At 38.9% G+C, this 15,532-nt stretch overlaps 1 protein-coding gene and 1 non-coding gene across 2 annotated transcripts in view; both read left to right on the top strand.

Moving 5' to 3' along the window:
- Nucleotides 1-411: 411 nt before the first annotated feature.
- Nucleotides 412-484, top strand: Trnav-cac (transfer RNA valine (anticodon CAC)). Its single transcript has one exon. It is a non-coding gene; the product is annotated as a tRNA-Val (tRNA).
- Nucleotides 485-2,015: 1,531 nt separating this feature from the next.
- The window catches only part of LOC143283273 (CTP synthase 1-like), a 29,339-nt gene continuing 15,822 nt past the window's right edge, over nucleotides 2,016-15,532 (top strand). Inside the window, exons 1-8 of the mRNA XM_076589456.1 lie at nucleotides 2,016-2,107; nucleotides 4,382-4,574; nucleotides 5,150-5,320; nucleotides 6,329-6,429; nucleotides 8,305-8,421; nucleotides 11,271-11,354; nucleotides 12,291-12,371; nucleotides 14,220-14,374. Coding sequence (XP_076445571.1) covers nucleotides 4,409-4,574; nucleotides 5,150-5,320; nucleotides 6,329-6,429; nucleotides 8,305-8,421; nucleotides 11,271-11,354; nucleotides 12,291-12,371; nucleotides 14,220-14,374 — 875 coding nt within the window. The 5' untranslated portion in view covers nucleotides 2,016-2,107; nucleotides 4,382-4,408. The remainder of the gene's footprint in view (nucleotides 2,108-4,381; nucleotides 4,575-5,149; nucleotides 5,321-6,328; nucleotides 6,430-8,304; nucleotides 8,422-11,270; nucleotides 11,355-12,290; nucleotides 12,372-14,219; nucleotides 14,375-15,532) is intronic.

The following is a 15,532-nucleotide window of genomic DNA, read 5'->3' on the forward strand; positions in this document are numbered from 1 at the left end:
ACCCATCTCTCCATCTGCTTTCGTTGATCAGTGATGTTCTCTCCTGCCTTGGACTTCAGGGGTGCGATTGGACCGGTTGCCTTCTTGATGACTGCGTACATGCTGCCCGTGTTTCCAGAGTCTGATAGTAACGCTTACACACACTCTAATTCCCATATACTGCACACACACACACACACATCCGCAGACGTCAGTAAAAATGATTTTATGAATGTGTCTTTTTTTTTCCTTTTTGTTTCTTTTTCTGTTCTGCTCTAACATCATGACTTATGTTGAATTGATTATCGTTTCAACATCAAACAATATTGTGGGTTAAATTCGTGATGCGTGATGTAAGTTAGTTTCGGTTTCATCCCGCACCACTGTGAATTCTCTTTATAAGTAAATAATAGTCAGCCACATCAGAGCAACGGTTCGGTAGTGTAGTGGTTATCACGCTCGCCTCACACGCGAGAGGTCCTGGGTTCGACCCCCAGCCGAACCATTTTTTTTTCTTTTTAAATTTATTTATTGTTATTTTTTTTGGTTTGAAGTCAGTATCAATTAAGGGGTTATTGGTCCAAAAATTGGATGAGTCAATTTTGTCCATTTACCCTTTATTTAATTTATTTATTTTATCTATTGGAATCGTTTTCGGATCGAGAACTATATATATATATATATATATATATATATATATATATATATATATATATATATATATATATATATATATATATATATATATGTGTGTGTGTGTGTGTGTGTGTGTGTGTGTCACGGTATATATATATATATATATATATATATATATATATATATATATATGAGCATCAGTTCCGTCTTCCGCTGAGTATTCATGCATGCAGTCATGCCTGTTTCAGTTTTTATTGTTGTCCCACAGTGTCCGGCTGTGAATTAGAACAATTATTATCAGTGAGTTACCCGGTTAAACCACTGATGATTTCCTGGTGTGTGTGCCAGGTGTGTGTGTGTGTGTGTGTGTGTGTGTGTGTGTGCCTTCAGTGAGTCAGTGCGTACACTGACATCAAGTTGACACACACACACACACACACACACACACACACACACACACACACAGAGAGAGAGAGAGAGAGAGAGAGAGAGAGAGAGAGAGAGTTTCCACTGCACGCGCTCCTGTGACTGAGTGACACTGATGTACCTTGTTTTTCTTTGTTTCTTTTTCTTGCTCTTTTAGGTTTTACAGGAGACCTCCGAGTCTGTCCTCAACTGAATACCATCTTGTTCTTTCTCGATCAGTTCTTCTCCCGGCTCCTTCGGTTTTCTTTCTTTCTTTTTAATCTTTCCTTACATTCTCATCTTACATTACCTACAAAATTCTTCAAGTTTTACTCAAGTTTATCCTTTCACTCTTATTTGAGCATGAAGGACAAAATATGGTAATTCCACGCCCAGAATAATTGGACATTCAAATACTGGCTCAAAACTATAACCGTACAAACATCATTAAGAAAGTCTGATGCTTTGGAGACCCTTGACACGAATGTGTCAAGTGTTGTGGCCTCGGCCTCCCCCACTGTTCCTTGTTGGAGATTGTTCCAGTCTTTGATGGTTCCAGGTAGAATAAGAGGATCTAAATAGGCATTGGCCAGACCGTATACCCCGGGTATGATGTAACCTAAGTTAGTTTATACAGGGAAATATTCTGGCCTTGGCAAGATTCTACGTGGGTATGTTTGGACTAGGCCACTTTTATGTAATACATGGGCTTACTCTGGACAGGGTAGAGACTGGCCTGTTAACCGGTAGTCTGAATGTCAGTGTGGAGGTGAGTTCGCGCGCGCTTTTTTGTTGGTGCTATATGTGTCCATGACTTGTTAATAGCTTCCTCGAGTCACTTGTAATTAATTATGGAAACAGTGTAACGTCGAAGATTTGAAAATTGAATCAGCAACTATACAAAAATTGAGCGAATGCTTCGCAGGACTGCAAAATGTATCATTAAGCTTACCGAAGGGAGATCACTGCCACTAGCCATTAAGAAATTCAGTCCGCGCGTGGTCAGAAAACAAAGGTGGAGCGTATCTGTGATACGATTGCAGCGGTTTTAATTTTATGGGACTGCTTGGCGGCATCATTTTAAGACGTAAGTCTACAGAAGTTTGGGAAGTGTAATTCCATGTAATTGTGTATGATCAAAGCGTACAATGCTGGGATTTTTTATTTTGGCTTTTGACTTTCAGGAACGTCGATTGTTCAGTCAGCCTGTTTCTGTGTTTGTCTGGCTGCCTCTCGTATGTTTTCACACCTCTCTCTTTCTCCCACTGTCTGTCTGCCAGTCTGTCTGTCTGTCTGTCTGTCTGTCTCTCTCTCTCTCTCTCAATCTGTCAGGTCTGTCTTTCTGTCTCCATCTGTGTGTGTGTGTGTGTGTGAGAGAGAGAGAGAGAGAGAGAGAGAGAGAGAGGTTCTGTTTCCATGTGTAATGTGATTGTGCCAGTGGATAAACTTTCTGAGAGAAGCGGAATGAGATTCAAAAGAGGGGAGAAATTAAAGGAGGGGATGTTGAGAGGAAAGAACAGAGGATCATGATTTTTATTTTGATAGGTTTGTGTTGTTGAGTTAGATTTGTGTGTGTGAGTGTGTGTGTGTGAATGTGATATTGTTGTAGTGTTTAAATAAATTTTATGACAATTTTTTTTTCCGTGTTACAAACTTACATTCTGCCTGCTGGACTAGGGGAGAGTGTTGCTAAAGTCGTTTATCACCCGTTTGTTTTTCCTGTCTATAATACCATGCACATTATTCTGCCAGTGGCAGCTCAATCGTTTTGTCATGGGTTCTTTTAAGTACCGTGAAAAAATTGCATCCACTTCCAAGGTTTGATAAATGGGATCTGGTCAAATTTCCTGTCCATGCATGACACAGATTCAGTTAGGTGCTCAGTCCACATGGCCACCATTCAAACTTATAAAATCAAAACGTAATCATTGCTCAAGTTGCTGTCAGCTATGTTTGTTTAATCACATGTTTGAAGTGGTGTTTCCCATTTTAAAACAGAAGGAATCTGCAGTCATGCTTTTTGTCTTAAAGGTAGACCAGTTGTTTTTTATGTCCAGATACAGACATTAGCAAAATGAAAGAGAGTAGGTCATAGTGAATTTCACTTACAGTGTGATTTTATTGCTGAACAACTGGGCCATAGGGCACTGAAAGTCAAAGGAAAATTCCATTCTTACGATCAGCTTATTTTAGAAATTATATAACTGGGCTGATAACGTTTTTTTTAAATTTAAAGATAACAGGGACAGAGGGGAATGTGTTGACACTGGCCTCTCTAGTCTCTTATATCAATCTAGAATAAGTATCTGCAGAGTGTGATTTTTAACTGCTTGACCTGCTTTATGTATTCGTTGTTTTATCATGGCCTACTTTATATGTCCTGCCCCATGGTATGCCATGGGTCTTCTCAGTTCAGCTATAAATAGCATCCCTGCCTTCTTGAAATTCTGTGCTAGAAATTCACACTTCTCTTTGTTCCTGCCTTCCCTTTTTCACTTTCTTTTTTTCCCACCAGCATGTCATGACAATTCATTTTTCATTTCTGCTGTCTAAATATGATTAATTGCTTTTTTGCTCTGGTGATTAAGTAGTGAGATTGTAAACACCGGGGTGGGCAGTAGCTGTCCATTCTTCAGTCTTATTTGCCTATTATGACCTTTTAATATGTGTGTGTGTGTGGCTTTGATTTAATGTTGAAGTATTTTGATCCTTTTAAAAAATATTTTTTTGTTATCTTGGGGTGATGAGTGGAGGGGCTGAAGCCCTTAGCACAGCCTAATCTTATTTGCCGAAAAGAGCTTAATCAGGTGAATGGTTAAGATAATGTGTCATGCATGAAGTTTTGCTTTTTTTTTGGTATTTTGTTTCCAGTATTTCAGCAGTGACAGTTTTGTGTTTAACACAGTTGAATTAAAAGAATAAACTGTTTTTCTTATTTTTCTTAAAACTAAAGAAAAAAAAGTTTGTAAGTCCTGATAAAGTTAAATAGCCCTGTGTAGTTAGCTAGACAATAATGTGTATAAAAACAATGTTCTTAAGATCTCTCTCTCTCTCTCTGTCTTCTCTTATGTATACATATAGTTTCACTTCAATCAGTGTGTACTTAAGTGACTGAATCCATGTTGTAACAAAGTTGGTAGTAATGATGTTCACAATTGCAGTGCTATACGTGTGTGTGTGTGTGTGTGTGTGTGATAGAGATTAATTATGCCTATGGTCTACTTTATTAAAGGCAGTTTCACAACTTTTGGTTCCAGATATTGAAAAAAAAGAAAAAAAAGGAGTTTTATTGTGGTCATATTGTATTCTTTATTACTATGTGGAAGTCAGGTAAAAGCACAATCATGTTTTGTTTTTTCAGGCATCTGATTGAAAGACAACAAGAGTCATGAAGTACATCCTGGTGACAGGGGGGGTAATCAGCGGTGTGGGCAAAGGAGTTATTGCCAGTAGCATCGGAACAATCCTGCGTTCATGTCGGATCCGAGTGACCTCCATTAAGATTGACCCCTACATTAATATCGATGCTGGGACCTTTTCCCCATATGAACATGGTGAGTGGTAAAGTAACATTACAGAGGATGCACTTCGCAGATTCTGTGTGCAGTGTAAACTTTTTTGTTTGGATTGTTTTTGGTTGCGAGCATCATCAGCATGGGCTGGTCATCACCCAGAGAAATAAGGATCTATTGCATTTTGAGGGTCTTTTGATAATGCAAAATGTGTTTCGTAAGATCTTGTATTTTTGAGATGACTCAGTGAAAATGGATTTTCAAAGAAAAGAAAGAAAGAAATTGTTTAACTTTGTAATATTGATGTTTTAAAAATAACTTTTTTTTAGATATAAAATTTCATAAATCAAATGCAACAAAAATAACTACACTCATCATATGGAGAATATTCTTGTACAACCTGACATCTAGGTACTAAAGTAAAGATTATGTTTTATAGTTATATACTTACATTCCCACAGCAGTCAGTTTGGGTTTTATTTTTAATGACTTAGGAATGTGTGTGGCTTTTTTCAGTGAAAGCACTGACTGTGTTTGCAGGCGAGGTGTTTGTCCTTGACGATGGGGGTTAGGTGGACCTTGACCTTGGCAGTTATGAGCGCTGACTGTGTTTGCAGGCGAGGTGTTTGTTCTTGATGATGGGGGTGAGGTGGACCTTGACCTTGGCAATTACGAGCGCTTTTTGGACGTGACCCTTCACCGTGACAACAACATCACCACTGGCAAAATCTACCAGCAAGTCATCAACAGGGAGCGGCATGGGGACTATCTGGGCAAAACAGTTCAAGGTCAGTCGAATGCAAATGCGAATGCGAATATTTTATTCAGATTAGGCCCCCTGTCTGAAGGGGGTATTATATAATCGTATAAGAAGAATATTTATAATATGTTCAAGGTTAGTCCCTTTTAGGGAAAAGAAGTGTTCAGACATTATCTAACAACACTGGTCACACTGATGTGCATGTGTGTGTGTGTGTGTGTGTTTTGAATAGTGGAGAGGTGATATTTTTTATCTGGTTTGCTTTCCAGTGAGTATGACTCTGCTGTGTATGATTTTGTTAAACTGTTGTATGCAAAATTATCACAACTCTGCTTGTAATCTGTATGTTATCACAGATTTCACCACACTTAATTTTCTCTTACTGTGATAAAAAAAAGAGATTTTGATTCTGATATAAAGTTTGAAGCCTTTGGTATATTGGTATAATATTTCAGAAAAAAAAACTTTTACCTTAGAGTTGGACTTTCATTTCTTGATTTGTGTCATTCCAACATTGAAGCGTATGGAGCTCTGAACTGTGTTTCATTAGTATTGTAATTTTTATTTGAGCTGACTGAAATGACTCTTGGAAATGAGTTGATAATGAAAATGATCACAGTGGATTATGTTTGCTCTCTTTCCATGTGTGTGTGTGTGTGTGTGCTTGTGTAATTGTGTGTGTGTGTATGTGTGTGTTTGTGTGTGTGTATGTGCTTGTATTTATGTGCGTGCGTGTGTGTGTGTGTGTTGGCACATGTGTGTGTGTGTGTGTGTGTGTGTGCGTGTGTGTGTGTGTGTGTGTGTGTGTGTGTACGTTGGCACATGCTTGTGTGTGTGTGTGTGTATGTGTGTATGTGTGTGTGTGTGTGTGTGTGTATGTGCTTGTGTTTATGTGTGTGTGTGTATGTATGTATGTGTGTGTGTGTGTTGGCACATGCTTGTGTGTGTGTGTGTGTGCGTGTGTGTGTGTGTGTGTTGGCACATGCTTGTGTGTGTTTGAGTGTGTGTGTGTGTGTGTGTGTATGTGTGTGTGCAGTGGTTCCTCACATTACGGATGCAATACAAGAGTGGGTGACCCGGGTTGCTTACATCCCTGTGGATGGGGACGAAGCGGTCCCTGACGTTTGCATCATAGAGGTAATACACACATTTTTTAATTTAAAAAAATTTATCTATTGATAGATTGTTTGATTGATTGATTGATTGATTTTTATTATTATTATTATTATTATTTTATTTAGTTATTAAAAAAAAAAAATTATGTTTTTATTTTATATTTTATTTTATTTAATTTTATTTATTTGTTTTTTAAAAATTTATTTATTTATTTATTATTATTATTATTTATTTTATTTATTTATTTATTTATTTATTTTTGTACGCTTATAGTTGACTTCATCAAGTTTTTGCGCATTATACATATTATTATCAGTAGTAGTAGTTTTTTTTTATGTATTTATCTATTATTTATTTCCTTTTTTTTTTGTCAAGGCCTGACTAAGCGCTTTGGGTTACGCTGATGTTCAGGCATCTGCTTGGTAGATGTGGTGTAGCGTATATGGATTTGTCCGAACGCAGTGACGCCTCCTTGAGCTACTGAAACTGAAACTGATTGACTGATTGATTTTTTTGCTGCAGTGGCATTAATCCCATACCACTCATTCCGAGTTCCCCATACATAACCATGCCTGAGTTCATCCGAAGTAGTACCAATGTTGAGGTGCACCTAAGACATAGTCAGAATCTATCTGCCAGTGATGTGCTGTGCCAATGTGGGTCTCTGCAAGAACAGTTTCCTGATACTGTCACAGCCATACTGTCGCAAGGACAGTAATAACAAAGGTTATTACCTGTAAAATCAGTAATGTGTTGCATGGTAATTGGTATACAGTGTTGTTAAACTGTAATTGTCTTTATTATTTGATGCTGTTACAGGTGGGTGGTTGTGAACAATAATGTGTTGCATGGTATAGAGTGTTGCTAAACTATAATTATCTTTATTATTTGATGCTGTTATGACGGGCGCAATAGCCAAGTGGTTAAAGCGTTGGACTGTCAATCTGAGGGTCCTGGGTTTGAATCACGGTGACAGTGCCTGGTGGGTAAAGGGTGGAGATTTTTACGATCTCCCAGGTCAACATATGTGCAGACCTGCTAGTGCCTGAACCCCCTTCGTGTGTATATCCAAGCAGAAGATCAAATATGCATGTTAAAGATCCTGTAATCCATGTCAGCGTTCGGTGGGTTATGGAAACAAGAACATACCCAGCATGCACACCCCCGAAAACGGAGTATGGCTGCCTACATGGTGGGGTAAAAACGGTCATACATGTAAAAGCCCACTCGTGTGCACACGAGTGAATGTTGGAGTTGCAGCCCACGAACGCAGAAGAAGAAGAAGAAGATGCTGTTACATTACAGTTGGGTGGTTGTGAACAATAATGTGTTGCATGGTATAGAGTGTTGCTAAACTGTAATTATCTTTATTATTTGATGCTGGTACAGCTGGGTGGTTGTGAACAATAATGTGTTGTATGGTAATTGGTATAGAGTGTTGTTAAACTGTAATTGTCTTTATTATTTGATGCTGCTACAGCTGGGTGGTTGTGAACAATAATGCGTTGTATGGTATAGAGTGTTGCTAAACTGTAATTGTCTTTATTATTTGTTGCTACACAGCTGGGTGGTTGTGAACAATAATGCGTTGTATGGTATAGAGTGTTGCTAAACTGTAATTGTCTTTATTATTTGTTGCTACACAGCTGGGTGGTTGTGAACAATAATGTGTTGCATGGTATAGAGTGTTGCTAAACTGTAATTGTCTTTATTATTTGATGCTGCTACAGCTGGGTGGTTGTGAACAATAATGCGTTGTATGGTATAGAGTGTTGCTAAACTGTAATTGTCTTTATTATTTGATGCTACACAGCTGGGTGGTTGTGAACAATAATGTGTTGTATGGTATATAGTGTTGCTAAACTGTAATTGTCTTTATTATTTGATGCTACACAGCTGGGTGGTGTGATTGGCGACATTGAGGGAATGCCATTTGTGGAAGCCTTCAGACAGTTTCAGTTCCGCGTCAAACGGGAAAACATCATCTGTGTCCATGTCAGCTTGATCCCACAGGTGAAGATTTAGTTATCACAGCACAGAAGTATGTTTAACTCATTCTACCCCAGGTACGAGTTAACTCGTACCATGATTACTTCCCCTGCTGACCTTGTACGAGTATTCTTGAACCAGTATACTATTCTAATTTTGTTTATTCTTGCTTTGTACAGTTGGTGTTCTAAACTGAGCCGTTTATGGATTCTGGAAGCATGAAAACAAAGCTTTGTTTATTTGTATTTCACTATTTGTATTTGTATTTCTTTTTATCACAACAGATTTCTCTGTGTGAAATTCAGGCTGCTCTCCCCAGGGAGAGTGCGTCGCTATACTACAGCGCCACCCTTTTTTTTTTTTTTTTTTCCTGCGTGCAGGTTTTTTTAATTTGTTTTTCCTATCGATTAAATCAACCTAACCAGTTAAATCAACAGTTCTCCATCAATTTTTGCTGTTTCAGTGAACGAATCTACTTTTTACTGCAGTGGTGGTTCTGGGGAGTTTAGTAGGCCTGTAGCTGTGGTGTAGAACGAGTTAGAAAGAAAAAAATCATTTGTGGAAACATATTGCTTTAGATTATGAAAAGAAATAGGAAGCTTAAGCTGAACCACTTCCAAGTCTTCTTTTCATATTTAATGACATTATAAGCAAAGCAAAGATGAACCCTTTGGGAAATGATTTTCATATATCTTCATTCATTGTAATTTTCTTATATCCTCATTTATTGTAAAGAGCTGATTGAGATTTTACTCAGTATTATGATAATTATCGGTAAATAAGGTTGTGATGATGAGCATGGCAAGATTCATTTCCAAATATTGAAACTGCTGTTTGTTTACTTTGAGTTTTGGTGGCATTTTGAATGGTTATGTTAATATTGTGTGAAATATTATGTTGTCTGCTGCAGAGTGATTATAAAGTTTCCTATGTACCAGCAATGATAGTTACAGTGGAACAGAATCAAGTACAGCTGATGTACTGAGTGCAGATTATCAAATATTTGTCACTGGAGGAGGTTAACACAATCTTTACAAGAATGATGTCGAGCATTGCTTTGCATATTTCAGATTTTTTCATAGTTTGATTGAAATTGTTAGTTTGAGAAAAAAAATTTTTTTAATGCATTGTGACATTTTCTGGAAATGGGACACTGTTTAACTATATTTTTGAATGGGTTGAAATTTTTGGTTTGAGAAAATCTTTTTTTAAGAACTTATTTATTTTTTAAATGCACTGTTTCCAGGAAATGTTACACTGTTTGATAATGTTTTTGTCTTGTGTACTGTTGATTTTCTCTCACTCTGTTCTCCATGAGATATGTTTCCAAATGGTGTTCTGATGTGAATTAATGAGGGGAAACCAAAAGGACATCATTCACCAGACCTGTTTGTCTCAACAACAAAAAAATCAACTTTATCAACAAAAACAATGACAAAAACAAGAAAATCTAGCAACGATTTGTGAAAAAAACCCAACGCTAACAATACTTTTTGATTGAGAGACACCGTTGTTGGCATGCACTGTTCAGTATGAACCAGTCACTGCGAAAATAACTCTCCTGCTCGTGAGCACAGCAACACATTCTGCGTTTATTGGTCGCAGTGGAGAGTGGAAAGGTCAGTTAAGATATTCTTAGCTTATAACGTCATTGTACAAAATAGGTGCCACTACAAAAATTCAAAACTGTCTAAAGCCCCGATCGTGCTCATTCGTCTAAAACGGCTGTAAACTGTAGGGCCTCAGTAGGTGCACTTCGTCCGGAGTGAGTTAATCAGACGCTTTTTCGCAGATTCTGTAGAAAGAACTGCCACATATTTTCTGTATCTCAACAACACACTTGATTTAAAGAAATAAGAAAGAAAATGAAAGAAAGAAATCAGACAAAGAAAGAATTTATATGTTGGCTGCTGGTGTGCTGATTTTGCATGTGGAAACATTGACATTTTGTTATGCTCATTGATTTTGCCGTGTGGAAACAGAGAGACATTTTATTATACCCATTGATTTTGCCATGCGGAAACAGATAGACATTTTGTTATGCCCACTGATTTTGCCGTTTGGAAACAGACATTTTGTTATGCCCACTGATTTTGCCGAGTGGAAACAGATAGACATTTTATTATACCCATTGATTTTGCCGTGTGGAAACAGATAGACATTTTGTTATGCCCACTGATTTTGCTGTGTGGAAACAGATAGACATTTTATTATACCCATTGATTTTGCCGTGTGGAAACAGATAGACATTTTCCTATGCCCATTGATTTTGCTATTGCTGTGTGGAAACAGATAGACATTTTGTTATGCCCACTGATTTTGCCTTGTAGTGAATGGACAAAGCAGCAAGAAGAAGAATTGATGTTGCCATTGGTATCGCTGCGAAAGAAGTGTAAAAAAAAAAACAGAAAAAACCCTGCAACCCCCCCCTCCCCCCCCCCCAAAAAAAGCAAAAAAAAAGCACCCCAGTAATTATGGTAATTAGTAAAAAAAAAAATTAAAAAAAAACAAAAAAAAAGGTTATTTCACCTGTGACTATTTAATCCAATGTGTCTGTAACTTTCAGTGTTATGTCATTATGAAGGCTTAATTGAGTTAAATTCCTGAGTTGTCTTTTTGGACCGTTTTGTGTAATTGTGGTAGTCAATTTGGTTATTCTTGTTTTTTCTCTTGACCTTTTGGATATTTAATAGTTCATTGTTGTTTCGCACTTTTGGACAGTCTTGGACATTGTGGTAATTACCGGTTTTTTTTGTGTGTGTGTGTGCTTGAATTGCTGATGATATTTTTGTACTTTGTTTTTGAACTGTTAAATGCAGTGTGCTAATAGATTTGATATTCTTGCTTTTTCCTCCTCTTTTTTTCCCCCCCAGCCCAAAACAACAGGAGAGCAGAAAACCAAGCCCACACAAGCCAGTGTGCGTGAACTTCGAGGATTGGGACTGTCACCTGATATAGTAAGGTTTTCCAGAACGTGCAGTGTGTGTGTGTGTGTGTGTGTGTGTGTGTGTGTGTGTGTGTGTGTGTGTGTGTGTGTGTGTGTGTGTGTGTGTCTGTGATTGTGTGTTTTCGTTATGTGTGTGTGTGTAACTAACTGCACATGTTTAGTGTGTATTTGTAGGTATATGTGTGTGTGTGTGTGTGTATGTATGTTGCGCGTGCGCGCGCACGTGTGTGTGTGTGTGTGTGTGCGTGCGTGCTGGTATGTAAAAACATGTATGCATTTGTGTCTTTGGATGCATGCACTTCGGTATATTTTTTTGAAGAATACAGAGGACTTCAAACAATACATAATAAGAATAAGAATAACTTTATTATCTCCAACTGGAGAAATTTGGTCAGGTGCATTATCACAACATAGATAAGTAAAAAACATGGGGACCATAACTGTAAAAGTCAACAACAGCATTTACGAATATTATGAAGACACAAATGTAAAAAATATCACATACACGGTTTCATACATACATCCACACACTGCAGGTAATAACTAGTATTCTTAATGTAAAAACAGAAAGAATTAAGAAACATTATTTTGAATATAATTATAAGCATAGCCTACTATATTGCACACTGATTATAATAGATAAGATAAGAATAAAGATAAATTGCAGAAAACCACAACCAGATAATCAGCACACACCCGCACCCACCCACCCCCCACCCACCCCCCACACGTGGATTACTTGATTAAACAGGAGTAATAAACATATGTTCTCAAATAAAAGCATTTCATATATTCACTTTTAAAACATTGCAATTAATTATTACATCGTAATTATTAATAGAAATATATTTCTTCTTTGAGCATGATGATTCTGGTTACTGTGCCATTACATACAGCTAAACCACCACCTCCGCAACCTGTAACTGTCCTGCTGTTCTTTTCACAGATCATTTGTCGAAGTGTAACACCGATGGAGGATGAAGTGAAAAACAAGATCTCCCTCTTCTGCCATGTTGCCCCAGACCAGGTATGTCTGTCTACAAAACAAAATTAAAAAAAAACAAAAAGCAATGACAAACATTCAGTTCTTGGCTTTCTCCCACATGTTCAGTCGTGGTCTTGTGTTTTTGAATCTGTTCATGACGGGCGCAATAGCCGAGTGGTTAAAGCGTTGGACTTTCAGTCTGAGGGTCCCAGGTTAGAATCACGGTGACGGCGCCTGGTGGGTAAAGGGTGGAGATTTTTACGATCTCCCAGGTCAACATATGTGCAGACCTGCTAGTGCCTGAACCCCCTTCATGTGTAAATGCATGCAGAAGATCAAATGCGCATGTTAAAGATCCTGTAATCCATGTCAGCTTTCAGTGGGTTATGGAAACAAGAACATACCCAGCATGCACACCCCCGAAAGCAGAGTATGGCTGCCTACATGGCGGGGTAAAAACGGTCATGCACGTAAAAGCCCACTCGTATACATGCGAGTGAACGTGGGAGTTGCAGCCCACGAACGCAGAAGAAGAAAAAGAAGAAGAATCTGTTCATGAGATATTTTTTCAGCTTTATGTCGTTTTCATGGGAAACTAAATGACCAAAAGAAGCAGAGTTAAAGGATTTGTGTGTGTGTGTGTGTGTGTGTGTGTGTGTGTGTGTGTATGTGTGTGAGTGTGTGTGTGTGTGTGTGTGTGTGTGTGTGTGTGTGTGTGTGTGTGTGTGCGTGTGTGTGTGTGTGTGAGTGTGTGTTTGTGTGAGTGTGTGTGTGCGTGAGTGTGTGTTTGTGTGTGTGTGTGTGTGAGTGTGTGTGTGTGTGTGAGTGTGTGTGTGTGTGTGTGAGTGTGTGTGTGTGTGTGTGTGTGTGTGTGTTTTAATTTAGGGTTGAAGGATGAACCCTATTTTCCTTGTTAAAGATATGAAAACAGAATGTGTTTTTCCAAAAGTCTTTGATTTGAAAATTTAAATTTGAAACATTGACATGAAATGGATTCACAAGGATCCTGAAAACAGATAATCCCCCCCACCTCACACACACACATGCACACACACACACACACACACACACACACACACACACACACACAAGGGAAGGAATCTAAATGGAAGTGGAACTATTGCAAGACCTTATCAAATAAAAAACAACCACCATAATCAGAGGATATGTTTTTGTTTAAGGCTTTGCACTCACTGAGCAGTTACCAAAACACCTAATTTTTACGTAAACATTTGTGGATGCTTGTTATTGTAGTTCCATAACCGCACTGTGTAAAAGGTTGGGATTTTGGGCATGGATCTTAGAAGACTTTGTTTTCTAGTGACTAGTGAGTGTGTTTTTTGCTTATTCAGTGGATAACTGGCTGTGATATTCAACTTGAGATGAGATAGCAGTAGTTGTGGAGGTTCTTTAACTAACAATGATAGAATGGTCTTCTCAGGTCTTTATATAGTTCTTTTTTTGGCTTCCCGGGCTAGCACAGACCTGGGAATCCTGTAATTTGTTCAGATATATTTTGAAGTATGATGTGAGAGAGAGAGAGAGAGAGACAGACAGACAGACAGACAGACGGACAGATGGACAGACAGACAGACAGACAGAGACACACACATAGACAGAGAGAGAGAGAGAGAGCACTTAAACATGACTTGGGTTTTCCCATATGTTTCCTTGTTCAAGACTGTATTTTAAAGGGCTCTGAGTGCACTGAATTACAATGTTTATAAGGGTCGTGACCCAAAGTGTTCATTTGTGTAAACTGTGATTAATTGTTTATTTTTTAACAGATATTTTTTTATTTCATTTTAAATTAAACCCACTTTTGCCCCCTGCGTTTACACTGGATGAGGAGGATCTAGCTTTGGTAACTGTGCGTTTCATTCGTTGTAGGTGTACTGTGTGCACGATGTGACCTCCATCTACCGAGTACCGCTGCTGCTGGAATCTCAGGGAGCCACGGACTTCTTCATCAACCGTCTTCACCTGGACGTCCCGTCCCCTCACCCTCGACGGCAGATGATGCGATGGAAAGAACTGGCGGACAGGTAGTCTTGCTTAGATCTACATCCAGGGAATGGATTGGGTTGGGTTTTTTTTTTTGTGAGTGTAAATTAACTCTCTCCATACGAACGGCGAAAGAGACGATGTTAACAGCATTTCACCCCAATTACCACCATCAAAATATTGCAAGCGGAAGGCTCTTATACTGAAGAGGTGAATGCTGACAAAGACTACCACAATTCTGATGACGGAAGCTAAAGGTTGGGTCATTGAGGCATCCACTGGACATCCGAGGGGTCTGTGTAGAGGAGAAGAGAGGACTGGCCGTACTGAGTGAGTTAAAGGGTGGTGGTTGATGGTTTAACCCCTTAACTGCTCCTGACAAGTGTGTTCATCTGAGAAGAGCTGTTCCCTCACTGAGATAACATTGAAGTGACAGGTCAGGATGACAGGTGCAACAGCTGAGTGGTTAAATTGTTGGACTTTTCTTCTTCTTCTTCGTTCGTGGGCTGTAACTCCCACGTTCACTCGTATGTGTATGACCGTTTTTACCCCGCCATGTAGGCAGCCATACTCCGTTTTCGGGGGTGTGCATGCTGGGTATGTTCTTGTTTCCATAACCCACCGAACGCTGACATGGATTACAGGATCTTTAATGTGCGTATTTGATCTTCTGCTTGCATATACACACAAAGGGGGTTCAGGCACTTGCAGGTCTGCACATATGTTGACCTGGGAGATCGGAAAAATCTCCACCCTTCACCCACCAGGCGCCGTCACCGTGATTCAAACCCGGAACCCTCAGATTGACAGTCCAACGCTTTAACCACTCGGCTATTGCGTCCGTCGTTGGACTTTTCAATATGAGGGGCCCGGGTTTGAATCCCTGTCATAGCGGCTGGTGGGTAATGGGTGGAGATTTTTCTGATCTCCGAGGTCAACGGATGCGCTGACCTGCCTGTCTGAAACCCCCTTCGTGTGTATACGCATGGAGATGATGCAGTAGGCACATTAGAGATCCCGTTATCCATGTCCGTGTTCGGTGGGTTGTGGAAACGAAAACATATCCGGCATGCATCCCCCAGAAAATGGAGTATGGCAGCCTTCATGGTGGAAAGAAAAAAGAGTGATATACTTAAAAAAAAAAAGAAAAAGTAAAAGAGGAGTAATTGAAGAACTTCGATGGTAGACAAAGATTAACA

This window comes from Babylonia areolata, chromosome 6 (assembly GCF_041734735.1).
Source record: "Babylonia areolata isolate BAREFJ2019XMU chromosome 6, ASM4173473v1, whole genome shotgun sequence".
NCBI classification, from domain to species: domain Eukaryota; kingdom Metazoa; phylum Mollusca; class Gastropoda; order Neogastropoda; family Buccinidae; genus Babylonia; species Babylonia areolata.